This window comes from Chrysemys picta, chromosome 7, assembly GCF_011386835.1.
Source record: "Chrysemys picta bellii isolate R12L10 chromosome 7, ASM1138683v2, whole genome shotgun sequence".
Taxonomy (NCBI): domain Eukaryota; kingdom Metazoa; phylum Chordata; order Testudines; family Emydidae; genus Chrysemys; species Chrysemys picta.
Genome location: NC_088797.1, coordinates 63831696 through 63857753, shown reverse-complemented (window position 1 = coordinate 63857753; position 26058 = coordinate 63831696). Strand labels below are relative to the sequence as shown.

General features: G+C 46.2%; 1 protein-coding gene and 1 long non-coding RNA gene across 2 annotated transcripts; both read right to left on the bottom strand.

Annotated features, from left to right (window-relative positions):
- Positions 1-369: 369 nt before the first annotated feature.
- Positions 370-5992, bottom strand: LOC135972704 (uncharacterized). Its single transcript, XR_010589188.1, has 2 exons — positions 5519-5992; positions 370-3123 (listed from the first exon to the last, which is right to left on the bottom strand). It is a non-coding gene; the product is annotated as an uncharacterized LOC135972704 (long non-coding RNA).
- A 9116-nt stretch (positions 5993-15108) lies between these two features.
- On the bottom strand, positions 15109-25817 carry PLAU (plasminogen activator, urokinase). Its single transcript, XM_005278741.4, has 11 exons — positions 25691-25817; positions 23959-24075; positions 22695-22752; positions 22391-22495; positions 21286-21460; positions 20768-20865; positions 20113-20308; positions 19171-19316; positions 18146-18286; positions 16624-16772; positions 15109-15723 (listed from the first exon to the last, which is right to left on the bottom strand). Exons 2-11 carry the CDS (start codon positions 24016-24018, stop codon positions 15535-15537), a joined length of 1317 nt encoding a protein of 438 aa, XP_005278798.2. The 5' UTR covers positions 24019-24075; positions 25691-25817; the 3' UTR covers positions 15109-15534.
- Between the last annotated feature and the right edge of the window lie 241 nt (positions 25818-26058).

Below are 26058 nucleotides of genomic sequence, written 5' to 3'. Positions count from 1 at the left end.
ACGGGGAGCTCCTGCCACTTCCCTGTCAGTGCCCCTGACAGCTGTTCCACCTCCAATCCACAGCTCAAGTTCTCAGACCCCTCTCCTCCAGCCCCACCCAGGTTGGGTAGGGAGGGGACTGTAGCGGGGGGGGGCAGGAGGGATTCTGGCAGCAGTGAAGTGGGATGTGGGGAGGTTGAGACCTTTCCCCAAGTCACCCCAGCCACTAATGCTGAAGCCGCAGGATGGCAGCCCTGGTGAGTGGGACGGATCGGCAGCCCCTGCTGACTGAATCCTCCTGTTCTCTCCAGCAGCGCCGGCTTTAGGAAGGACGGGGCCCAAATCGAACATTTTTGGCGGGGCCCCGGCAGGGATGACTAACAAAAAAAATAATGGAAAAAAAAGCCTTTAATTTCTTCCATGTATTATTTACTTTCCATAACTATATAAAAATAAAATTATATATTCTGTACATTGCATCATATATGCTGTTGATCGGTTATTAATGAGCTCCGTTTCACATGTGTGGGTCCCCGCCACTCCCTGGGGGTGTGCTAGGGTGACCAGATGTCCTGATTTTATAGGGACAGTCCCGATTTTTGGGTCTTTTTCTTATAGGATCCTATTATCCCCCACCCCCTGTCCCGATTTTTCACACTTGCTGTCTGGTCACCCTAGTGGTGAGCTATAAAAGCCACCCTGCCCTTAAAGAGTCTAAAGATGCTATACGGCCCCTTTGACGATCCTATTCATATACCTCAGCCGCTAAACAAAACGCTGGGGGGGCGGCGGGGGAGAGAGAGATGGGCCTTCTGCAGGAAAATCCAGATTTCAGGTTGCAATAGGTGGCGTAGGCAGGTTAATAACCAGCCTCCAGGGAACTGTAATGATACCCCAGAGGGTGAGAACATAAGAACATCAGAATGGCCGTACTGGGTCAGACCAAAGGTCCATCCAGCCCAGTATCCTGTCTACTGACAGTGGCCAATGCCAGGTGCCCCAGAGGGAGTGAACCTAACAGGTAATGATCAAGTGATCTCTCTCCTGCCATCCATCTCCACCCTCTGACAAACAGAGGCTAGGGACACCATTCCTTACCCGTCCTGGCTAATAGCCATTAATGGACTTAATGCAGAAGGGCGGTATGGATGGACTATGTAGAAGCTGTGACTATGTATGGAGGCATAACTATAATGTGGAGATGCAGAGCAGCTTTCATTGCACGGGATCCCGATGCATTTTACAAACGGTCTGTATAAAACTCACTATACCCACAAGAGAAGTCCGACCACCTCTTCCAGGGGGGATGGGACATAGCAGGCGTTTAACAGCACCATAGTTAACCTCAGGTAAGCAAGCGTGCAGCATGCAGGTGGAATGTAAGCTAGGGTGACCAGATAGTAAGTGTGAAAAAAAGGGATGGGGGTGGGGGGGTAATAGGCACCCATATAAGACAAAGCACCAAATATTAGGACTGTCCCTTTAAAATCGGGACATCTGGTCATCCTAATAGAGTGCAAACCTCCAAATTAGATGCTACATTCCCATGCTTGGAGAGAGTCCCAAGGATCACGACTTTGGTTTTATGCCCCGTCTGAAAGATGGAACATCAGAATGGAGCTGCCACATGCTCCTGGTAGAGCGCCCCTTGCTGGAGTGTTTGGGCACCACGTGCTTTAAGCTGCCTGAGTCTGAGCAGAGTTCAGGCACTGCCTCTGTTTGAATGCAGAGGGTGTCTCTATGCAAACTCTTGGGGTGCACATGCTCTGTCTAGCATCCCTTTCTGGGAGTGGAGACCCCACAGTCCAAGTGCCTAGGCACAGAGACTAGCGCCAGCTCCCCGGTCGCGTAAGCACACCCTTTCCAGAGCCCCAACCCTGGAGATCCTCACCCCTGTAGCTGAACCACGTAAGACAGAAGCTTTGCAAAAAGGGCTTCTAAAGCAGCTACTCTTTACTTTAGACAGGACACAAGATATACAGCTCCAGACCCAACAATCACCTTCCCTCCCTCAGTTCCCTCCCCACTCTCAAGTGTTTTTGGGCCAGGCCAGAGTCTTTTAAGGAATTCAGGGTCCCTCCCCCCTACAGCTCATGGCTTCTCTGAATCATGGAATCTCACTCTTTTCTCCTGCCAATTTCCTTTGCCCTTGGTCGGCCCCCGCATCCTTTGTTTTTCCTGGGAGCCCCCTCCTCACCCTGTCTCTGGTGCCCTACACCCCAGCCCCCTGCACAGAAGTTAGAGAAAACTGACCCTCCTCATTTCAGGGTGCTCCCATATGAATGGGAGCCATTCAGGTTAACGACTCTCCATTGTCTCTGCTCTGGGAGAGATGAGGGTGGAGCCCACGTACACCAGTGAACTCCCTTACACAACAATTTCATGAAGATCAGCCAGAATTCTGAAGTTTCACCTAGATTCCCCAAAGCGTCCCATCGGCACTGGCTCAGTGCTGACCCAGAGGGAAGAGCGCCACCTATTGACTCACCACCACCACTTCTGGCGGCACCCTGGGCTTTCCTTGGCGCTCTCCCATCCAATACTAGCGACAGTAGAACCTCAGAGTTACGAACACCAGAGTTATGAACTGACCTGTCCACCGCACACCTCATTTGGAACCGAAAGCAATCGGACAGCAGCAGAGACACACACACGCACAAAATCAACTACAGAACCGTACAGTATTGTGTTAAACGTAGACTACTACAAATAAATAAATAAATAAATAAAGGGAAAGCGGCATTTTTCTTCTGCATAGTAAAATTTCAAAGCTGTATGACAACCATGTTCCTTTGTGAACTTTTCAAAGAACAGCCATAATGTTTTGTTCCGAGTTATGAACATTTCAGAGTTATGAACAACCTCCATTCCTGGACTCCCAATCCTGCATCCCTTGCGACAAGGTCACAGGCAGGGCTACCTGTTCTGGGCGAGTAGATCTCTGGACCCAAAGCTTGGTAAGCAGCATGGACATGTGGGCACGGTTGTGGTGGCGTAAAACTGCCCATTCCCAGCAGACTCGTCCTGTCCCCCAGCTGTGCAGAACAGAAGTACTCTGCTGACACCTCCTCTGGGCCTGTATGATATTGTTGCCAGCACAGAGTGCCCGAGGCAAAGCAACAGTGGGGTTCGTTGCCCGGTGTGCTTCGCGCCAATAAACACACCAGGGGGAGAAGAAAACAAAGTTTATTTGGGATCCCAAAGTGGTGCAAGGAGACTGGCAAGTCTCAAATCAAGCACATTAACAGGAACAGTTTTTCTTCTTTTATACATTTTGCAGTTAAGCCTCACCCCCCACCCTTTCCGCTCTAGCCCTCCCTTTCTCCCCCCCATTCCTCCCTCTACCCCTCCCATCCCTGGTAATAGTTAAGTCATTCTTGGCAGCTATAAGCCTAGCTTGTTAGTAACTTCTTTAAACCGTTATCTTGTCCTTTTTCCCTTCAGCCAGAAACATGCAGGCCTCATTATTACTGCTTGAGCAGGGGGTTGCACACAGATAACTGGTTGCTTACATATTCCAATTGCACCTGGCTTTTGAGGTTGATCAGAGTTTAAACATGGAAGGATAGAGTTTGGTTCACTTAGGCCTAGTGCAGGAAGGCTTCATTGACACTTTGTGGCCTTTCACCCTCCCGAGTTACCTAGGGTTATGCCTAGTGACGTCAACAATATCCTCAACTGATTAGAATTGCACCTGGCTGCCAAACTCTCTAAACCTAATGGTGAACCTCCTCTTCCCCCCCCCCCACCCCGATTAGCTCCCCAGGGCAGCGGCTAAAGCTTTGCAGACAGTGACAGCCTGTTATACAAGACTTAGGCATTGTTTCCTTTCTGATCTCTCTCTCTCTCTCTCTCTCTCTCTCTCTCTCTCTCTCTCTCTCTCTCTCGGCAGGTTGGCATCACAAAGCAGGCACCAGGCTGCAGAGCGGAGATAACAGAGACCATTAATTCCATCAGGGCTGGGACGACAGCTCATCAGCGGCCGGAGAGGAGACTAATGGTTCCCTTTGTTCCTGCCATTTCCTTCCCTGAGCGGTGACCTTTCTGGAAGAAAGCCCCTGGCTTGGGGAACGCCACCCCCTTTGAGAGAGCATCTCAAATTTAATGGTGTACCATTAAATCGCTGCCTTCCCCCAGGACACCTTCCCCCCCAGAGCTGCTCTCCCAGCCTTGTGAAGAGTCCAGGGCCCTGTCTGTGCGAAGCCCCATCTCCTCTAGCCAGAAGGAGCAGCTCAGTAACTCGGCTCAGGAAAGCTCCCTGCAGCGGGTTCCCAGCTTTGTGACTCATCCCACACAGGATTTCAGGACAGACTGAGCATTGCTTCCCCCTGGCACTACATTGAAACGGTCTCTGATTTGCAGAGCACGCGGCTGCCTCTCCGTGGGTGCAGGCTCTGGGACAGAGTTTGGGGGCCGGAGAAGGGGTGGTGGGTGCTGGGGGGGAGGGGACTGCTATCACATGTGGCTTCCTTCCTCCCCTGCTGCCCCTCACCATAGCCTCGGTGGGGGATGGGGCTGCCCCTTGCCCAGTGTTTGCAGGAGTGGTGGCTGGGGGGAAACCCAGTCAAACTCTGGTTTTACTCTTTCATTGATGGGTCACTTTAACCCCTTACAAACCCATTCCCACCTCTCTCACCCCCCTTTTCTACTGGGCTTGTTTGATCTTTTCAGTGGAGCCAGATGAAAACCACAAACCCCAGCGAGAACAACAGGCTGGAAGACTAGACTGAACCCACCACCCACCCAGTCTAGTCCATCCCAGAGCCCAGGACTGAGGGCAAATGTCCCCCCACCCCCTGGCCACGTGCTTCCACTCCTGGCCTCTCCTAGCACCGCCAGAGATTCTGTGTGGCTGCATCAGGTGGGATTTCAACCGGACCCGCCCCTGCTAAATTCACCCCTGTTTTGTGACCACTCTGCACCAAGAGCCCCTTCCTTCCCTACCCTAGAGCTGCTGGATGGCTAGAAAGCTGAGCTGGGCATTTGATTGATCTGGAATGTTATCGTGCCCCCCCCCCCAAAACCTTAATGTCCACACAGCTTGGGGGGGGGGGAATATTTCTCCCCCCCAAGCCAGTCTATTTTATTGTTGTAGGGCAAATGAAGGAGCCAGAGTTTAATGGAAATATTCAGCCCCTACAGCAGTCTTGCAGCAGGGGAAGCAGAGTTGATGGGAAGGGAACTGGTTTGGATAGGAGCCCCCCGTCCCCCTCCTTTGCAAAATAATTTGGGGAGGGGAATCAGATCACTCCGTGCCTCAGTTTCCCCTCTCTCGGGGGAGAAGGGAGAGATAAAAGTCTCAGCCTGCCGTGTTGCAGACCTTTCGCATTCTCCCCTCCTGATGTATTTGATTTCCTCCTCCAAACCTCCCTGTCTCTCTCTCTCTCACCTGGAATTCACAGCACTAAGTACTGGCTCGGGGCTTTCTTCCTGGGTTACATGATCCCGAGTTTAGTTTTGAAACAGACGCAGGCAGGCACAACTCACCCTCAAACAGCAACACCACCGAAAACCACAAAACCAACCCAATATTACACACCTAGGGGGAATCACGGGGTCAAACTCTCACCGACCGAAGCCCCAGCAGCTGCTAAGGTGAGTGAGGTCCACTGCAGAGATTCCTGTCTCCCACCGGACCAGAAGCCCCCTCGGTGTCTCCTCCAGGTGAGTGCTGGGGGGAGGGGAGGGGAAGGCTGCAAAGCACATGTGCCTTCTCCTCCCCTCCCCCCTCCTGACCTGCAACAGCCGCTGCTGCCTCTGCCTCAGGCCCCTGCCGGCCAGCGTCTCTCCCTGCCTAGCAGCAACAGCTGCTGCTTCCGGGAGAGCCACAGAGCTTTGCTTCAGGCAGGGACACTGCCCGATCTGCACGGGGCCCTCTTAGGGGCGGGGCCCAATTCAGGGGAATCGGTGGAATCGGCCTAAAGCCGGCCCTGCAGTGGGACACACAACTCCTGTAGGCGGGGCAACTGGGGGACCCTGGTACCGCAGGGGAAGGGGAATGGTGGGCATTGAGGACAAGGGGAATGAAGGTGCACACACAACCCCTGGGAGGAGATGGAGGGGGATGGGAGGATGGCACACATGGAGCTGGTGCGGTAGAAGCGAGGAATGGAAGGAGCCCCTGGTGTGTGTACTAAGCTCAGTCTACAGAAGCTACGGAGCGTGCGCTCCCTGAGTAGTCCAACAACAGAAATGAAATGGGGTCATCAACATCTCCAATTTAAGTATACATAGCACATTCTATTTTAATCCGATTAGACTCTCTATGGCTTTGATGTATATGGAGCAGAAACCAGACTCTAGACGAGTCCCTTTGGGTGGGTTGACAAAGAGTACACACCTGGGAGAAGACCACTAAGCAAAGAAAGTGACATGGTTAATAAGTGTCCCTGCAAACACAACCCCATTTTCTTGTTGAATGTAATACCTCTTTTAGGCATAAAATCAAAGGTCTGGGGAATTAGCTCAATTTGGAGACTTGTGAACACAAGGGGCTACTTTAAAAAAAGGGGGGGGGCGGGGGGTAAAGCCAACATGAGGGAAGCTTCCTCCTCACACCCCTGAACAGCAAATTTAGCTAGATTGCAAAATAATCTCCCAAGTGATGGAATTCTCATTTCTGGATTTATTCCTACTTGGGTAGATGAATCAATCAAGTCCCTGGCAGATAGGACTAGTCCTTCCTTAAATTCTGTCAGATTCTTTGTTGAAGGGGAGGCACCTACTTACCATAATTTATGGATCAGAGATAAACCAAAACCGTGGACCCAAACATAACCAAACTTTGAGGAAATCCCAACTTTTTTATTCAAATCTGTTTCTAGTTTAAGTACAGTAGAACCTCAAAGTTACAAACACCAGAGTTACGAGTTACCACACACCTCATTTAGAACCAGAAGTACACAATTAGGCAGCAGCAGAGACAAAAAAAAAAAAAAAAAAAAAAAAAAAAAGGAAAATATAGTACAGTACTGTGTTAAATATAAACTACTAAAAAAGGGGAAAGCAGCATTTTTCTTCTGCATAGTAAAGTTTCAAAGCTGTATTAAGTCAATGTTCAGTTGTAAACTTTCAAAAGAACAACCATAACGTTTTGTTCAGAGTTACAAACATTTCAGAGTTCTCCATTCCTGAGGTGTTAATAATTCTGAGGTTCTACTGTAACTCTACAGTTAAGAAACCATGACCTGTCCTAGAGCTTTGGGAGCAACCATATTTCCCTCATCCTTGCCACTACACTATCAGATTTAAGGAGTTGCCACTAGATGGAGCACCAGCCTCAGACAATGAGATGGGTTCCTTCTCCACAGTCAGTGCTAAAAGTGAACTCATTCTGCCTGCAGACATAAATCACAGTCAAGTAGGGTGACCAGATGTCCTGATTTTATAGGGACAGTCCTGATTTTGGGGTCTTTTTTTTTTATGTAGGTTCCTATTACACCCCACCCCGTCCTGATTTTTCACACTGGCTGTCTGGTCACCCTACAGTCAAGTTTTTATATTTATATTGCACCCGTTGCTCTCCTTTAATTTTAGCATTCAGAAAAAAAAAGGCAACAATAGACACTCACTAAATACTGAGTCTCTCCCTTATAATCTACGGCACTCTCAAGCATGGCCTCTGACAGAAGAGAGCAACCGAATCCTCCACATGAGAGTGGAGGATCTTTCTGGAAGAAGAAGATTGATGATATGTATATTTTGCCTTTGCTTGCCATGTATTCATGAATTTTGAAGTGCTTTAGAAGCATTAGGACCTGAATCCTTGAGATGTCTTTTGGGCCTCTGGAGGGCCACAAATAGCTTAAACACTGCAAATTTATTGTGAAGGACAAAAGCATTCCAGCAAAACCGTAATGCATTCACCTCCCTCTATGCTGAAGTCTCTCTGAAGAAGTGGATTTTTGTGTTGGTGTGTGACTAAGGGTATGTCCAGGGCCGGCTCTACTATTTTTGCCACCCCAAGCAAAAAAAAAAAAAAAAGTGCCCAGACTGTGCCGCCCCAAGAATGGACGGGAATGCCGCCCCTTAGCATGTGCCGCCCCAGGCACCTGCTTCCTCCACTGGTGCCTGGAGCTGGCCCTGGGTATGTCTATACTACCTGCCGGATCGGCGGGCAGTGATCGATCCAGCGGGGCTCGATTTATCGCATCTAGTCTAGACGCGATAAATTGACCCCCGAGCGCTCTCCTGTGGACTCCGGTACTCCACCAGAGCGAGAGACACAGGCAGAGTCGACGGGGGAATGTGAGGAGTCGACGGGGGAATGTGAGCAGTCGACTCACTGCAGTGAAGACACCGCAGTGAGTAGATCTAAATACGTCGACTTCAGCTACGTTATTCATGAAGCTGAAGTTGCGTAACTTAGATCAATCTCCCCCCCGCCCAGTGTAGACCAGGTCTTAGATAGTATTATTTCTCTGCACATCCACAGGAGTTAGTGCTGAGAGGTTAACATTCTATCCCCAGGCGTCCGTGTCTCCTAGGGTTACCATATTTCAGCGAGCAAAAAAGAGGACGGGAGGAGCCCCACCCTAGCCCCGCCCCTGCCCCTCCCACTTCCCGCCCCCCGACCTCCCAACCCTCCCCCCGTTCCTTGTCCCCTGACTACCCCCTCCTGGGACCCCTGCCCCTAACTGCCCCCCAGGACTATCTAAGCCTCCCTGCCTCTTGTCCCCTGACTGCCCCAACCTTTATCCACACCCCCACCCCCAGACAGACCCCTGGGACTCCCACGCCCCATCCAACCACTCCCCACCCCCTGACAGCCCCCCCCAGAACTCCCAACCCATCTAAACCCCTCTGCTCCCTGTCCCCTGACTGCTCCGATCCCTCTCCCCACTCCTGCCCCCTGACAGCTCCCCCCCAGAACTCCCAGCCCCCTACCCCCCCCCCCGCTCCTTGTCCCCTGACTGCCCCCTCCTGGGACCCCTGCTCCTAACTGCCCTCCAGAACCCCACCCCCTACCTAAGACTCCCTGTTCCTTGTCCCCTAACTGCCCCCTCCTAAGACCCCCCCCAACTGCCCACCAGGACCCTACCCCCTACCTGTACCCTGACTGCCCAAAACTTTCTCCACTCCCCCCAAAAAGCCCCCCCCCGTTTCTTGACTGCCCCCTCCAGAACCTCCCTGCCCCTTCTCCTGCCCCCCTTACCCTGCTGCTCAGAACAGGGTGTTGGGCTCTGTGCGAGCCGGACACGTGGCTAAGCTCCCCAGCACAACAAAACCCGGTCCCTGGCCCTGCACAACAAAACCCGGTCCCTGGTCCGGACCGGGTTGCAGGGGAGAGCTGCCCTTGTATCAGCACAAAGTGCTCTCGCTCCCGTTTTGCTACGCTGCATGGCAGAAACCGCTCCCAGTTGCAAAAGGGGAGGGCTGCACTTTGTGCTGAGACACTTGCTCAGAATGCAGGGCGGAGCTCCTCTCCAGCTGCTCCGGAGTCCAGCCCGGGACTTTCCTGCAGCCCTCCCAGCCGCTCGCTCTGCTGTGCCGGGGGAGGGGGGAAATCCCGGACATTGTGAGTGCTTTACAAATTTCCCCCCGGACGCTATTTTTAGCACAAAAAGGAGGACATGTCCGGGTAAATCCGGACGAATGGTAACCCTAGTGTCTCCCCCGAAAAGCTTTATTTACCTGGCTACAGATTGTAGAGAGCTGGTGAAATTCAACTCTAGTTCTGGATTTTGCCCTCTTAAAAATGAATAAATTGCACAAACTTCCTTGTGTCAGTGTCCCCCCTGTGAAGCACAAAATAGCTATTGATTTGTGCAATTTTTTGATCTACAATAACAAAAGGAAGAGCCACAACCAGAACTTAGTTGCTGCTTGTGTGTGTGCAAATGTATCTCCTCTCAGGCTAAAATGATTTATATAGATTAATGCTTACCGTTCTGTAGCTGTGTTGGTCCCAGGATATTGGAGATAAGGTGGGTGAAGTCATCTCTTTTATTGGACCCACTTCTGTTGGTGAGAGAGACAAAATTTGGCACTGAAGAAGAGCTCTGTGTAGCTCGAAGGCTTCTCTTTCACCAACAGAAGTGAAGATATTACTTCACCTACCTTCTCTCGTGTGTGTGTGTGTGTGTGTGTTTGTGTGTGTATAGAGAGAGAGAGAGCGAGAGAGAGATAGATACATAATATTAAGGCAAACCAGCCAACCAAATGTGAACTCCTCACTGGAGAGCTGTGTGTGTGTCCCATCTGTACTGTCTGCAGCCCAGGTAAAGTCAAGGCAGGAGGATTGGAGGGAGATGGGTCCCCACCATTTAATTCTCCCCTGCACCAAATTATTCTGTTGCTCTTCCCGTGCATACCACCTACACTAACTCTTATTGGTGCTGGCTGGCTGCAGTTAGCAGAATGTGCAGGGGGAGTCGGAGGTGTGGTCACAGTCACTGCTGTGCTTCCTCCTCCTCCTGCCCTGCACAGGCTCTCCTGCCACATACAGAGGGGTAGGGGATGACAGACTGCAAAGGGGTGGGGGAGATGCTGATGCGGGGGCAGACAAAGTGGCCTAGAAAACTGGGGGAGGTGGAGAGCACAGAATCTGTAGGCAGACATAAAAATGGACAGAGCCCTAGAGAGGGGGCACACATCCCTGAGAGGGTGGCCCAACTCCATGTATGCCATGCACAATCCCATAGATTCTCACACTGACCTGCACTTCTGGGATAAATGGAGAAATGAGCTCCTCAGGGCAGCCACCTCCTTATTCTACACCCTCATTTTAAAATAAAACAATTTACACCATTGGTCTCCTGCCTTTCCACATCACATCCCCCACTTTTCTCCTGTAATTGCACCTATGGGCTGCAGCAGTTCTGGGGACAAAACAGCTGCTGTCTCTGCACAAAGGCCATGCTCTTCGAGATGTAATGGTGCAGTACACAGAAATCAAAGGGGCTGCCGTTTCAAGCGACAGGCACCGCGGACTATCCTGGCTGATTTGTTTGCACTGTTTTCTTTTCTGCTTCTTGTGTCTTGACTAGGCTCTGATTCAGCAAAATGAAATATTTGCAGTATTCGGGGAAATCAAAAGCATTTCTACCAGAGACCTGCTTTTGGAGGAGCTAATTCATACCTGTCCACCCTGACCTCCTCTGACCTTCTAGTTATTAGAATCACTTGGGTACATTTGGAATAATTTGGCTGTCAGTATTATATGTCACACTATCGGAGTTCTGTTCATAGATTCTAGGACTTGAAGGGACCTCGAGAGGTCATTGAGTCCAGTCCCCTGCCCTCATGGCAAGACCAAATACTGTCTAGACCATCCCGGATAGACATTTATCTAACCTACTCTTAGGGTAGGTCTACACTTACCTCCGGGTCCGGCGGTAAGCAATCGATCTTCTTGTCTAGACGCGATAAATCGATCCCGGAAGTGCTCACCATCGACGCTGGTACTCCAGCTCGGCGAGAGGAGTACGCGGCATCAACGGGGGAGCCTGCCTGCCGCGTCTGAACCCACGGTAAGTTCGAACTAAGGTACTTCGAATTCAGCTACGTTATTAATGTAGCTGAATTTGCGTACCTTAGTTCAAAGTGGGGGGTTAGTGTGGACCAGGCCTTAAATATCTCCAGAGATGGAGATTCCACAACCTCCCTAGGCAGTTTATTCCAGTGTTTAACCACCCTGACAGGAACTTTTTCCTAATGTCCAATCTAAACCTCCCTTGCTGCAGTTTAAGCCCATTGCTTCTTGTTCTATCCTTAGAGGCTAAGGTGAACAAGTTTTCTCCCTCCTCTTTATGACACCCTTTTAGATACCTGAAAACTGCTGTCATGTCCCCTCTCAGTCTTCTCTTTTCCAAACTAAACAAACTCAGCAAAATTGTTATTGAGTGTAAAGGTTTCTGAAGCCATTGCGGCCTTAAGACTTTTGTCCTTCTCACATACCACAGTACAAATACATCTTGTAGTTGTGCAATAATCCTTAGAGCGTTGCCTCTACTAGAAAGGGTTTGTCAGTATAGCTATGGCTAGCATGCCAAAAAGCTTACCTGCAGCAGGTTGATAAATAAGGGGCTAAATCTTGCTGGCCTGTGAGAGCCATTCCTTTAAAGACAATGGAACTATTCACTTTAGTAAGACAAGCAGTGTTTGTTCTGGGGTGGTAATTTCACTGAAGGAAATCAGAATGCACTGCAGAACACCTGGAAGGATGCCGTAGGATATGTCTGCACTGCAATTAAAGACCCATGGCTAGCCCATGTCTGCAGTGTAGATGTTTGGGCTTGGGCTGGAGCCTGAGCTCTAGGACCCTCTCCCCAACGCTGAACATCTCCACTGCAGTTTTACAGCCCCGCAGCCCAAGCCATCTGACACGGGCCAGCCATGGGTGTTTAATTGCAGGGTAGACATACCTATAATGACATTCTTATGTGTTGCTTTCACAATTAGAAATATTGCAGAAATGCATGTGTATCTCACTGGCAGCATTCACAGTTACCCCCTGGGTCTGGAGCAAACACGCTAGCTTACAGCAATTGTTTTATAACGGTGGCTTCACCCGCAAGTCTCTGGATCAGTTGCAGTTTGCTAAACTCTCCTTGGCTGGAGGGCTCCATGTGCTATTGCTACCTAAAGAATCTTGCTCTTTAGGCTGCAAAAACAATGCCAACAGAGTGGGGTTCCCTTAAACAGCAAAGGCAGAATACCTTGAGCCATGCGCTCTATCCCCACTATCTGTCCAGTCCCTAGAACCTATGGCAAGTTTTTCCAGTGTACGTTTACCTTCTTTTCATGGTGGTGGTGGTATTTTGTCCATGATGAAAGTTAAAGGGGCCATAAGGATTTTAATGTTCTGAGCCCTTTCCTACCTGGGTTCCTAGTGTTGCACCTGCTTCTCCTTCTCCAGTTTTAAGAACTGGAGCCAAACTGAGGGGAAGTGTACGTTAGACTTCTTTGTAGGCAGATTCTCTTGGATCCACTTACTGAGGTGCAGGGGAGTCTAAATTTGTGTATTATGTACCTTCATTTGCCCTTTTCTAACATGCAAGTCCCACCACCTGAGAATCTCTCCAGAATTACTTAAGCTCATCTTTGAATTTGGCCTTCTTCTAAAACCAGTGGCTACAGAGGCAACTGCTGGAGAAGCTGGACTGCAGCACCTTCCTGGAAATGCGATGGGGAGTGATCTCCCATGTTCACTATGTCCTCCTGAAATGTTGCTGCTTCCTCGTAGAAAAGGGTTATACCAGAATCTTACTGCACTCGAACCAATAACTGAGGATCTTTTGTGCCTATGGGTGTCTGACATGGAACAGCCATAGCAATTGAGGGCTGTTACCTTGTAAAGAAAAGGAAGGTTGAGGACAGAATAGTTACTGGATGCCAGCACCAAAGGGGCCTTATTTTTCTGTCAGACTTTAGCAGAAGCTGCTCTTGGTACCTTGGTGGTGGTGGTTGGTTGTGGGGGAGATAATCTGTTGCTTTCTAACTCCTTGGCATCTATAGCAGCACCAGAGGGTAAAAGTCTAAACATATGGTACTAATGTGAGCTTGAAAGGAGAGCAAGATTGAGTTAAGTGTCTGAATTGCACTTTAATTCCGTTATTAGAGCTGGTGCATCTTTTCCCCACCTCTGTTTTCGTAAGGTCCATTTCTTTCCTTCCCACAGCCAAGAGCTACAGTAAACCTCATATAGCAGAGGCAGGAAGGAAGGGCCTTGTTATGCTTCTGTTGCCTCATACTTGCTGTGCTGACACTTCTGCACACTGTCACCAGCTTTCTAGAGAACATCTGGTTCTGTTTGCTTCAGTGGCTAAGGATCATACAAATGGCAGAATCCTTAATGAACCTTCCTGCGTTAAACTCTACCCCCCTCCCACTCTACTCATAAGCCTGAGCATTACCCATGGCTGAAGCAGCTAATCCAATACTGAGCATTTTTTATTCTTGTGTGCATTATAAACATGAAGTCCAACAACTCTGAGTTGTTTATCTCCACTTCAAATACTGGGCAACTGAGGCAGAAGTCATGACTTGCTCAAGGCCAGAGATGGGATGAAAACTGGGAGTTCACAGCTCCCAGTCCTGTGTTCAGATCATGACCTTGCAACTGTAGCATAGAGAAAAGAGGGGAAACATCCACATATGAATAGCAATTTTTATTGACAGTTTTTACCCCCAAAATACAAATAATAAATTAAACAAAGTAAAATCATTAAATAACAGTTGAGGTTCCAGCCCTCATACAAATATTGTGTCCATAAAACAAAAGCTAGTTAAAAAATAAAATGCACTGGCATACTGCGAGTCCTGGGAAAAGAGGTAGCTTCCAAACGTTGACTTAAGAGTGGGGACCAAGTTCTGGCATTTATATCCCTGCAACATACAGGGAGGCAGCATTTGGTCACAGATTTAAAGAGTGATTGTGAATCCTTAAATCCTGCCATCAGTCATGACAGAAATGCAGAGATGGCAGGATCAGGCCCTATGGAAGGGACCAAAAATTCCTGAGAGGTGGTCAGAAAGTCAACTTGGATTATTTATAATGACTTGCTTTCTTGTAGCACAGTCCCTAATTAACCTCATTACACCAAAGCACCCTTGTAGAGCTCCTCACACAGGCACAACTCCCGTGGACATCCATGAACATTCAGCCTGTCTAAGGAGTACAGGATTGAGCCTATGTGCCATAAGTTGCTTCACTACCTTAGTTCTAAGATGAGTGACGTGTGTGGCGTTTTTCTTGTTTTGTTTGTGTTGGTTTTTGTCTAATCAGAACTGCAGTCAGCCCATGGCAATGCATTGATAAAAAATTCTCTCTCGTTCACTAGCAGCAGGCACTCACTGCGTAGGGTTCCTGCTGCCTAGTGATTTGTATCCTGACATTCCTCAGAATGTTAAAATTAAACAACTGTTCATTTAGGCCAAATATTTACAAAATACACACTTTAAAAAAAAAACAACTTACAATTTAAAACCAATAACTGGATGGTTGATAAAACTTAACAGAGGGTCCTGTGGCACCTTTAAGACTAACAGAAGTATTGGGAGCATAAGCTTTCGTGGGTAAGAACCTCACTTCTTCAGATGCAAGTGAGGTTCTTACCCACGAAAGCTTATGCTCCCAATACTTCTGTTAGTCTTAAAGGTGCCACAGGACCCTCTGTTGCTTTTTACAGATTCAGACTAACACGGCTACCCCTCTGATACTTGATAAAACTTGTGTAGGTACTTATAAAAGTGACTAATAGTGATTCAGATATAAAATAGGGAGACAATGTGACATGTACAGTATCTTGACTGGAAATATGCATTTCAATGTTAAATATTTGAGTCTTCCATGGAAAGACTTTCAGGTACTCCATGCAGTGGCCAATGGAGATACAGATTATCTGTCTGCTTCAGATACCCTGCTATGAATGTTGAAAACAAATCACATAGGCATTTAAATTGAAGACCCGAGAGACAAACATGCACAAATCAACTCCAAACTAACATTCAGGGTTTCAATGTACTGCATCGATATGTGGCTCAGTTCCAGTTATTTGAAATTAATGCTCTAGACTTCCTGCTTTAGGTCCATGCCTTGAGGAAAGGTCACTTTCATTTAGGGAGGCTACGGCTTTTGAAATTGACTCCCTTCATGTGGGACTCAATCCAAGAAAGGTATTTAGTGACTCTGGTGTAGACGCCGGGCCTCTTTTCTTTAGAACAGTCATCTCCCCAGCTGACGATCCCATACAGAGACATCCTGCCATTGTGCTCGCAGACCAGTGGTCCACCAGAATCTCCCTGACAATGCAAATAAAAAAGATCACAATCTGATTTTTGAGGATACTGGAAAGCTAGGATAGAATGCTCAAGTAGCTTTTATGGTCAGCATTATATTTGTAAGGGAAGAGGCAGCCCCCTCAATGGGCTAGAGGGGAATGAGTTATATTACATGAAGTCCTCTGTCTGGTATCATTAGATTAGTACATGGAGCATTCTTGTTATAGAAGGCCTAAGCCAGGATGTCTTGAAGGATCAGAAGCCATTCCCCTTCCACCCTCACTTGGAAAAAGAGAAATAAATATTCAAGTGTCTGCCCATAAGAGAATTTTAGTGCTAATGGCAAGTCCTGTTCCCTCCTCCTCCAAGTCCGTGCATAGCCTGGTTCACAGTGTGAGGGTGGAGTGGAACAGAGCTGGATTTGAGGAACCTGTGGAATGGATCTGCATCTCCTCCAGGCTGTGGAGACCAGCTCTGCTATAGTTCTTTTCACATCCATGCACAGCTGGTTAAATGAAACTAGAGTAAACTGGGGAAGAGCAAGGGCAGATCCACTGCTGTGTACATCCACCCACTGCTGTTCCAACAGAGTGGCCATGCAGTAGCTGCAGAAGCTGTTACAGCCCTAGGCCATGAAACAGCACTGCTGCTCCTTCACAAGCTGGAAGGAGGTGGGGGGTGGGGGGAAAGATTGCTGCTCCTCCATCACCAGCAGAATATTTTCTGTATCACACCTGGCTACAGCAGGGTGAACTCCGCTGAATAACTGAGTTCTTGTTCAAAAAGTGACCCACAGTCCCTCTCTGCAAGGCCAGTAGACTTCAAAGATTCCAACTATGTACCATTAACACACACCATGTGGATTATGTTAGAGAAACTCTGTCAGCAAATGGTTTTAAAACAAAATGTTAGCATTCCTACCTTGCATGCATCAGACTTCCACTGCACATCGCCAGCACACACCATGTTGTCATTCACCCTGGTTTGGTCATAGTATTCATCCCGGCACAATGACTGTGATATTAAGTTCACGTTGGCTGTCTTCAATATTTTGGAATAGTAAATATCCCCTGCAAACAAGAGGAGCTTGATTAGATTAGCTTTCCCCCACAAACCCTCATGCTGTTACGTTCCCTCTTCATGCAGCAGAAGAAGTTAACTTGTCCACACAAAATATCAGTTTTGAGAGTACTACATCTTTGTTATACAACAAATGTTTTTATTTTTACTTTTAATAGATGAATAAGGTGCAAAAAGTATTGTTTCCATTAGAATTTTCTGATTCTCAAACAGACACAGGGCTTGATAACTTCTCTTAGTGGAGTCAAACCTGAAGTCTTTATTCATGCAGAAGACCAATCTAACTTTCAACTCTTGTCTGCAGCAGGAATGGAAGACGGGGCATGCTTTGTGTCTCTTGTATAATTTGTGTAGTTTTATAGAGGTGTGAGGTAATTTTGGTAAGAGTTCTTCCTAGAACTGGGGCATATCAAGGGAAATTGACATGGAGAGTCAGAGATGGTGCTGGGATTCAGATTCCCAAAAGAAAGTGTGTGGCATAAAAGGAGGAAGACACTATTGAATTGTTGGCACGATGGGGCACATCAAAGCAGCCAATCTGCACAACTCATTGACTTGCGTAAATGTGATTGTTTCATCTGAGTTTGGTGGGTCTCAGTGGACACTGGTAGCACTGCGTGGCTTTCTTTTAAAACTCCTATAACATGCACAAGCTGTGCTGCCCCAGACATGTGCTTCTTCTGCACTGCAGCAAGCTGCAGCTGTTATAGGGTGGAATTTTTAAAGGCGCCCAAGGGAGTTAGGTACCCAGTGAGAGGTGAGCTCCATTCTCTTAGGCCCTTTGAAAATCCCCAGCCACTGCTCTTCATATAGTCACCTTCTGTCTCCTGGTTTTAAGATTTTTATACTTCTCTTCTAGTACCTATGTTTTGTTCCTCATTCCTGCCGAGGTTTTAAAGAAGGATTCTCCCAAGAATAAAAGTGTCCAAGAACAACTGGTGCTAGAGATTTCAGGAGAGGGGAGAGATCACACAGTGTATGGATAACTGCAGCAGGAGAGGGTGTGAAGAAGAAAGCTACTGATGGTTGGGGGAAAGTCGGACTACTCAGAAGGACTGTGGTTCCAAACACATGAATTAAAATCTATTTTGGAGACTGCTTAGTTTTAATACACCATGCTCAGGTCACATTGACTTGTCCTGTCATTCTCAAGACAAAAAAAAAAATCCCCTCACCTTCGCTTCTAATTTGTATTAAAAAATGAACTTTAGTCAATTCCCCCCCATAGCACAGTGCCTAGCTTTGTATACTGGGCAGACTTGAGTTGCTATGATGAAAAGCTGAAGTATAGAAGATTCCCAAGCTTGACTAGCCGTATATGCCCTCATGCTATCAGTTTACATTTAAGATGATATTCACTTACAGTTGTCTTCTTTCCCATAGCCAGAAACTTCACACTGGGAATTGTCCCTCAGTACTAGGTTTTCAGACGGTAAACAGATAGTTTTGACATATTCAGACTCTGCTGCACAGTGTCCGGAAGCAGACTTTATTTTCATGAGAGCTACATAAAAATCAAAGTGGTTACAGTTAATATTGTAAAGTAGGAAAATTATCAGCTGGAACAATAACTTTCCAACAAATGTTGTAATTCACATGCATTCTATCACACACCTGGGGCCTGATTCTGAGGTCCTTACTTAGAAAGACTATTATTTTAGTCACACAGATCTTTGCCAAATTGAAATTGGCAAGTTTTTCACCCTTTAATTTCATCCATCTGAGTGACATTGAATGAAAAAACTGCGGTGAGTCTTCTCTTGAGTGAGACGTTAATCCCCAGGTGCTTCTTTCAGCATTTTGTAAGAGCACAGCTCCCTGACTTGAGTGGGGATGGCATCTACTGTCCCTCCAGCTGAGGGTCTGTGGAGGAGGATGTGCTATGTTGCACTACAGCACTCAGCCACTAGATGCTGCCTTCAGATTTAAACATTGGTTGAAACTTCAGCTGTTTTGAGCCTAGACCTGTGAAAACAAGGTGTCTGTCTTTTCTAATGGGTAATTGGAGGAAGGATGATGGAGTTGAGGGTAGCAGGTGAAAACTAGCAAGTCTGTATTGCATACAATGGAAATAGAAACGTAATGTCTGTATTTTGTGGGGGGAGAGGGCAATATGAAATCCATTTTGATCTACAGTCTTGGAAAGTGCCATGTAATGATACTTATCATTTACATTCCACTTCACATCTTCAAAGTGCTTTACAAACACTGACTTGCCCAAGAGGGAATTCTAGCCAAAACTAGGCCTAGTTATCAGGAGTGCCTGGCTCCTAGCATCCCCCTATTCCAACTATTAGATATTGCTTCTTTCTGCATCAGTACCCCTATTACAGCAGTGTACTTCATATGTGCTCAGGATTATAAAGATGTGTTTCGGACACCACTTACCAATATCATTAGTGAAGTCACTTCTTTCATCTGAATATTCATGATGATTGATGATTCTTTCCACCTGAAATGTTTGTTCTTTGTCATCATTAGCATCCAGCTTGGACTTTCCAAGAACAACTGTGTAGCCTGATGAATCCGTTCCTCTGGGAAGAAAGTAAATAAATGAGCCATGAAGACAATCGGGTTTCTGAGAGCAAGGACAGGTTTTTTTTGTTTTGTTTTTTTAAAAATAATTTGGTTCATAATGTGAACAACATCTTAGCGTCCTGTGAACTTCTCCCTTCTCATTCCATGTTTCAAAGGTCTTGTGTCAACTACAGCAACTTTTAATGTAGAAAAGTGAAGGTAGGCAGCTTTGAGAGTCTGAGCCTAATCACTTTTCTAATGGATTTGGGCTCTTGATTCCCTCGTTTAAAATGAATGGAAACTGGGTGTCCAAATCCCTTCAACTACTTAGAAAAACCTCCGCCCGAATGTATTTCTAGTTGGCTCTCTTGTTTCCAGCTGGTTCTATAGGTGTCCAGGGCTTTCTGGGCAATGACACCTCTTGAAGCCGTTAGAATTCAGAGGAAAGTCAGCTTTCCACAATCGCCAAATTTTCTGTGCAGGAGGTAAGCAGACCTCAGTCAGAGAACAAGTTCTGAGTTTGGGAAAACAGCTGAGCTAGAACAAAATCCTGACTGTAAGGGAGGGATAAATTGCTATCTGAATTTGTTTTAAACTTCACCCTCAAAGCTCCGCTTTCTAGCAAAATATCTCCCTTTTGCTAAGAGGTTTCTAATGGCTTCTAATGGCTTAACCTTCTCCCTGCTCTTAAAGAAAGAACAGTCCTGCTGTGGCTGAGTTACATGTGTGTGGTTTTTAGCCATGGGGCATTGCCCAAAGGAACAAAGCAAAAATAAATCGGCAGTAGACACAGGAGGGGTAATGAGTGCTTACAGTAGGGAGAAGCAGTGTGCAGCGGTAAGCACCCAGCAAGGGTCAATGAGGCTGCCACCGCACACAAATTTGTTCTGCCCCATTTTCCTTGAATAATGGAAGATGGTGGCTATCCAAGGCTGAGACTCAATAGTTGCAATGCTCCCGCCAACGATCTTGAAGTACTTGCTGGAGCTTCTCTGGCCACACGTGGGTTCTGTGAAAGGAAAGGAAAAACTTGTTGGAGGTGTGCTCAGATAGAGTGCACTCGTAGAATGATAAGTGAGCACCAAAATTAGCTTAAATACCACTACGTCTGTCCAACAAATCTTCCAGAAAATGTGTTGTGATGTTCTCATTCAGTCACACCATCTAGCCCTTAAGAGCATGTACATTTCGAAATGGTGGATATTATGGGTTGAATCCTACTCAGAGATAATCTATGGAAGCTAGTGGGGCTGCAGAAGAATTTGGAGAAGAATTTGGCCCCCAGTTGTAGTAGGGGCCTCCAGTTTGAAATTCATTGTGTACTGTGAAAAGGTGCCTTAAAAACTAAAGGATCCCTCCTGCTCCTCTGTTTCGCACTCAACATATCTTGTACCATTCTTTTGTAGAAGTCTGGGGGTTACAGTCAACTTCAAATCTCCAAGTGATTTTCAAGTAAATCCTAATTTACCTCTTTCTGTGTGACACAGTTGTATGTCACAGTCTGTTTTCAAAGTCCGATATCCCCTCTTAATGTAACACCAGGGCTTAGCTTTTCCGTCCGGGTTTCTGGAAAATGAGGGAGACATGCTTTTTGTACACAGTGCTTCTAAGTGCTAGTGACTCAATAAAACCTGAATTCCCCCTGAAGAGGGTTGTCAGGGGTCTTTTATTGCCAAGCATGTCAAAGAAGTATATTTGCAGAAGGACAAAAGCAAATATTTTATGCATAAAACCTGCAGCTCATCCATATTATTTGCTGCACTGGTACTTCTTTATAAGGCTCCTGATGGAAGGGCTCAAGACAGCAAAGTACAGAGAGCACCCAAATACCATTAATTTCAGTGGAAAAATAAGGGGGCTAGGCACCTTGGAGGACCAAGTCCAAATTTTAGCAAGCAGTCTTGGAAACTCCACTGAATGCATCCTGTCACTCCAGGTGTTCTGGGGAATAACCAGCCCAACAGGTGTGAGAGCTTTAGGAATTACCTGCAGTAGTTGTGTTTCCCCAGTCCAAGCTGCAGGGCATTTCTCACACCAGCATGGTAATCCCACCTAATTAGTGAAGGGGAGTCCCACGCTAAGCATTCTTCGTTTTTCTCATTCTTTGACATAGTCCCTCTGTAGTCCTGACCATTCTCAGTATAGCATTGGCTTTCAGTGTCTGAAATATGAACACAAAGTTGGCAGCATATTCTGGATTGTTCACAGTATTCCACAGTGGAAAGAAGCCAGGTGGTTCCATTCTAATGAGAAGCAGGATGAGATTCCTGTCACTGACACACTTGCCAACAGACAGGTCAGTATGTGGACTGGAATGTCACTTTGTTGCTGTGTTCGACACATGTAGCTCTTAGACTAAATGTACATGTGTTTTGGTTCTCCTGAAAATACACAACAATCATGTCTTGAATCAAATCTGTCACCTTTTATGTAAGGATCTCGGCATATTTCACAATCTAAGTCTCACAATATTTCTGAAGAAGAATGTAAAACAAACCAACTGTATTTTACAAACTAGTAACCTGAATTAGGGTACATCTACACTACAGGGGGGAGTCGATTTAAGATACGCAAATTCAGCTACATGAATAGCGTAGCTGAATTCGATGTATCGCAGCCGACTTACCCCGCTGTGAGGACGGCGGCAAAATCGACTTCTGCGGCTTTCTGTCGACGGCGCTTACTCCCACCTCCGCTGGTGGAGTAAGAGCGTCGATTCGGGGATCGATTGTCGCGTCCTGATGGGACGCGATAAATCGATCCCCGAGAGGTCGATTTCTACCCGCCGATTCAGGCGGGTAGTGTAGACCTAGCCTTAGAGAGTTTGTGACCTTCTCAAGATTAGCTAGTGACAGAGTAGAGAATAGAACCCTAGAGTCCTGGATGTCTTTTTCCTAATATTTAGGCATTGCTCCTTCCCCTTATGCATTAATACAAGTTAAGGCATATCCATTTGTGTTTCTATCAATGGTTCTTTCATTTCTATTGGTGCATAGAAACTGAGATTAGAAACACCTTAAATTTAGAAAATGGGCAGTAGGGGAGGGAAGGAGGTGGAATATAGAATGGGAGAGGAACCACTGTACCATACCTATTTCACAGTGCTGTCCACTGTATCCTTTTGGACATAAGCAACGGTTAATCCGGGAAAAGAGTTGATAAGAAATGCAGGTTCCTCCATTTACACAGTTACAATCTGCAAGCAAAAGACACCAATAACCAAAGTTATAAATCCTTCAGTAGATCCATAAAGTGAAGGATAGTTGACGCATGTTTAGTATGTAACTAGTCCAAAGGAATTTTGTTATCTAGTATGTGTTGTGTGATTATTGTGCATGGAGTGTATTTTGGCCACAGATTTTAGAGAGACAGAAATAGAAATATCAAGTATTTACCTTGATGTCCTGATTTATGTTTGCTTGATAGTATGTGCCGCTGCTGCCTGGTCAAAGCCTAAGGGGGGGAAATACAAATTTGTTTATTTTTTTAAGGAAAGTTTCTTACAGATTGTTCCTTTTTTTTATGTGCTCACTTTTGTCTGTTTCTGGAGTATACACAGACAGGCCCTAGCTCTGTTCCTTCCAGCATGCCTGCATCCCTAATGACTTTGTTAGTGTTAAATGCATGCAACTGACAGCAGAATTTGGGGCATTCAGTGCAGTCCAGGTAGGATGAGTGGGGATATAGTAAAAGTCTATTGCAGTAAAGTAGAATGCAAACACCCAACTGCTTCAATGTACCAAATCAACATTTCTTTTGCAGTTCTGCTAAGAAGGCCAAAGTTGCCTCAGAAACCAAGCCTATATGACCGGACAGTGAGCAAAGGGTCATTGGGGAAATCCACCTCCTTCCCATCCACCTACACCAGACAGTGGAATAAAGGCACAGGACTCATCCACCACTGCAGCCCTTTGCTTTTGGTAACCCTGCTGCTGATGCATCCTTGCTCTATGGTAGTGATGGCCAATGGATCTATACAGCAGTAGTTCTACTTGTCCGGTGTTCCAGATCCTGACTCTGCCTGGCACATTGGAACTATACTGCAGGCAGGGGCCTCTGCTCTAAAGCTGGAGAAGACCGAATTAGATTCCTAGTACACTGCCCCGTGGAGTGAAGGGGATTGGTCAGTGCAAAAGCAGGACTTGGCTACAGAAAGCTTTTGCTGCATCCATGTGCATGGACAGCATTGCCTTATGTGATACAAACGGATAGGAGCCAAAATATCCAAAATCAGAGTGGGGGTTGCGGGGGGCATTCAAATAAAGACTAATATTCTGCATTAAATCTCTGCTAATTCCTAGTACTTGACGTCCTGCATTGTGCTAGAATTAAGAAGAAAAAAACGTTAAGAGCAAAAATGTCAGAGGCTGTTGCTCTCTCCATCCTGTCTAATCCCCATTTAAGTTCTCTCCAGGAAGCCACCTTAGTTTTTCCTCTATATCCATAGTAGGCAGTAGAATCATAGGTGACAACTACAGGAAAGAAGGTTCAAACCACAGTTGTCATAGAAAAAAGCCTGGTGCATACATGTGGCAGAAAGCAGGATGGTAATAATAGGCCTAGTTCAGTGATGAAAGGGGAAGCTTTTATCATATGGTCAAAAATGGAAATAAACAGGATCTGTGCTGAATGGGTGGCTGTGCTTGTTGCGAAACTTACAGATTCTAGGCTTGTGACGAGTGCCCCCAGCATAACTGAGATAATGATGAATAACTTCATGGCGTTGGGTAAGTCGTGACTTGGTTGGTTCCTCTTCTACCTGCAGTATTTCTGCTTCTGAAAATAAAAGAGGAACTTAAAGTGGTGTTGTGTCTTGGAGTGCTAGGTTACAGTTGTTCATCCAGCAGCTTGAACTTCAGCATGAAACAACGGTACGCTTAGGAGAAGGAATAAAGAATAAGTTGCATGGACTATTTGCCCTTCTTTCCTATGAACTAAAAGAGAGCTGGTTGTCTGAACCTGGTCTCAAACTCGTTTTAAAGGATAGCTTCCCTGTAGATTTATTTTGCTAATGCTCCTTCACACCTTTCCTGGAGCTAGAAAGCTTTTGTTTCTTGAGACCTCTATCCTAGCAGCTGGAACTGGAAGCTGGGCAAGTCTAAAAAGACCCACTCTTGTGACTTGCTCTAAGCTAAGGATTTGCTTGCAACCTTCACCTCGAATCACCCGACCATGGTCAGTTCAGTAACATTATTTTGCATCCTTCTCCCTGGTGCAAATTTAAAACTACTCATCTGTATAAACTCAAGTAAAAGAGTAGAGGGGCTCAGGAAGTGGAGAGCTCCCCTCTTTAACCACAACTGCAGAAAAGAGCCACCAATACAGAATTCAGTGACAATGTTGTTCGGTTGCTGTCCAACTGTGGTTGCCTAGTCTCAATGGGTGTTTAATAGTTCATGGCCATATTTTCAAAGTGCTCGGCACCCAAAATTGCAGCTGCAGTCTCAGGAGCGCTTCGCTCCCATTTAAGTAGCTAATTTGTTCTCAGTCAGAGCTGCTGAGCACTCTAGAAAACCCGGCTTCTTCAGGTAGGTGCCTGTATAGGATTCTTTTCAAAATCTAGCCTTTTTCTCCACCCTCCCCCATTTATTTACAGTATAAAAAGTTGGCAAATAAGAGACGGTGGGGCATATTCTGCCTTGGTTCTGCACATGCAGTTGCCACTGACAGCCAGAGGAGTTGTGCATGTACAGCAAAGGCAGCATAGCATGTTAATAGTAATCTGCCTATAGGCGACTAGTTAAAAAAAACAAACAAACAAATTGGTTTACAAAACATGATGGAAGAAGGGAAAAAAATGATCATAAAATGGCTGTTTTCACCATTCTAAAGAAAATCAGCACAGCTAATTGGAATGTTTTTCCTCCCCCCTGCAATCAGACATTACATGCCCCAAAATCCAAAACAGGGGCATATATCTAAAAGTAAAAATGTCTAGAGTACCTTAAGTATAAGAAGCACCAGTATACTACTGCAAGAAATAAATCATTCCTCAGGTAGCTAGACAAATACACGTTTTTCAAATCCATTTTAGATTGCAGAAAACTTATTGTTCTGTTTACAAACAATATTTGTATTGAACTAGTTGACTGCAATTCTTAACAAGTTTAAAATGAAACATCAGTCATTGATATTCCAACATTGATTTTGCAAGCTCAGTTCTTTAGAACCCCAAATCATAAAATCTTGCAGGCTGCAGTGATAGATATTTTAAAGTTGCATTATATGATGTTTGGAGTGGGAACTAGCAATTGAAATTAACCTTTCAAATTGCTAAAAATATAACTTGTGCCTGTGGGTTTTAAAAAAACAGACACTCAGTTCCAACTGGCATGGCATGCTGTATGTATGTTTATAAAATACAGTTAGATTGTAAAGGCATTGCACTTACCACTCCACTAACAATGCGGAAGGCTTGCAGTGTTCTGTGCTGTCTCAGCAGCAAGTTTAGTCTTGTTAGGTCCTTTAGCAATCTGAGCCCTGTGCTCGGTTTCTCACTGTTCTGCAGAGGAAGTGCATCTCTATATAAACCCTTAGCCTGAAAGATGATTGGCTGGCTCCAACTAGCATTCCAGCCCAATGACAAGATTGATACCGGTTAAGGTTGTCTCAAGCTTTGCACCCTTGGGAGAATTTTTTTTTTAGAAAAGAGGTCACTTAACTCTTTTCAAAGAAAAAACCTATCAGAATGACTCAGAGGGGAATTCTAATCTCTTCCTACTGTAGTTTCACTGCAAATCATTTATAATCTAACAGTTA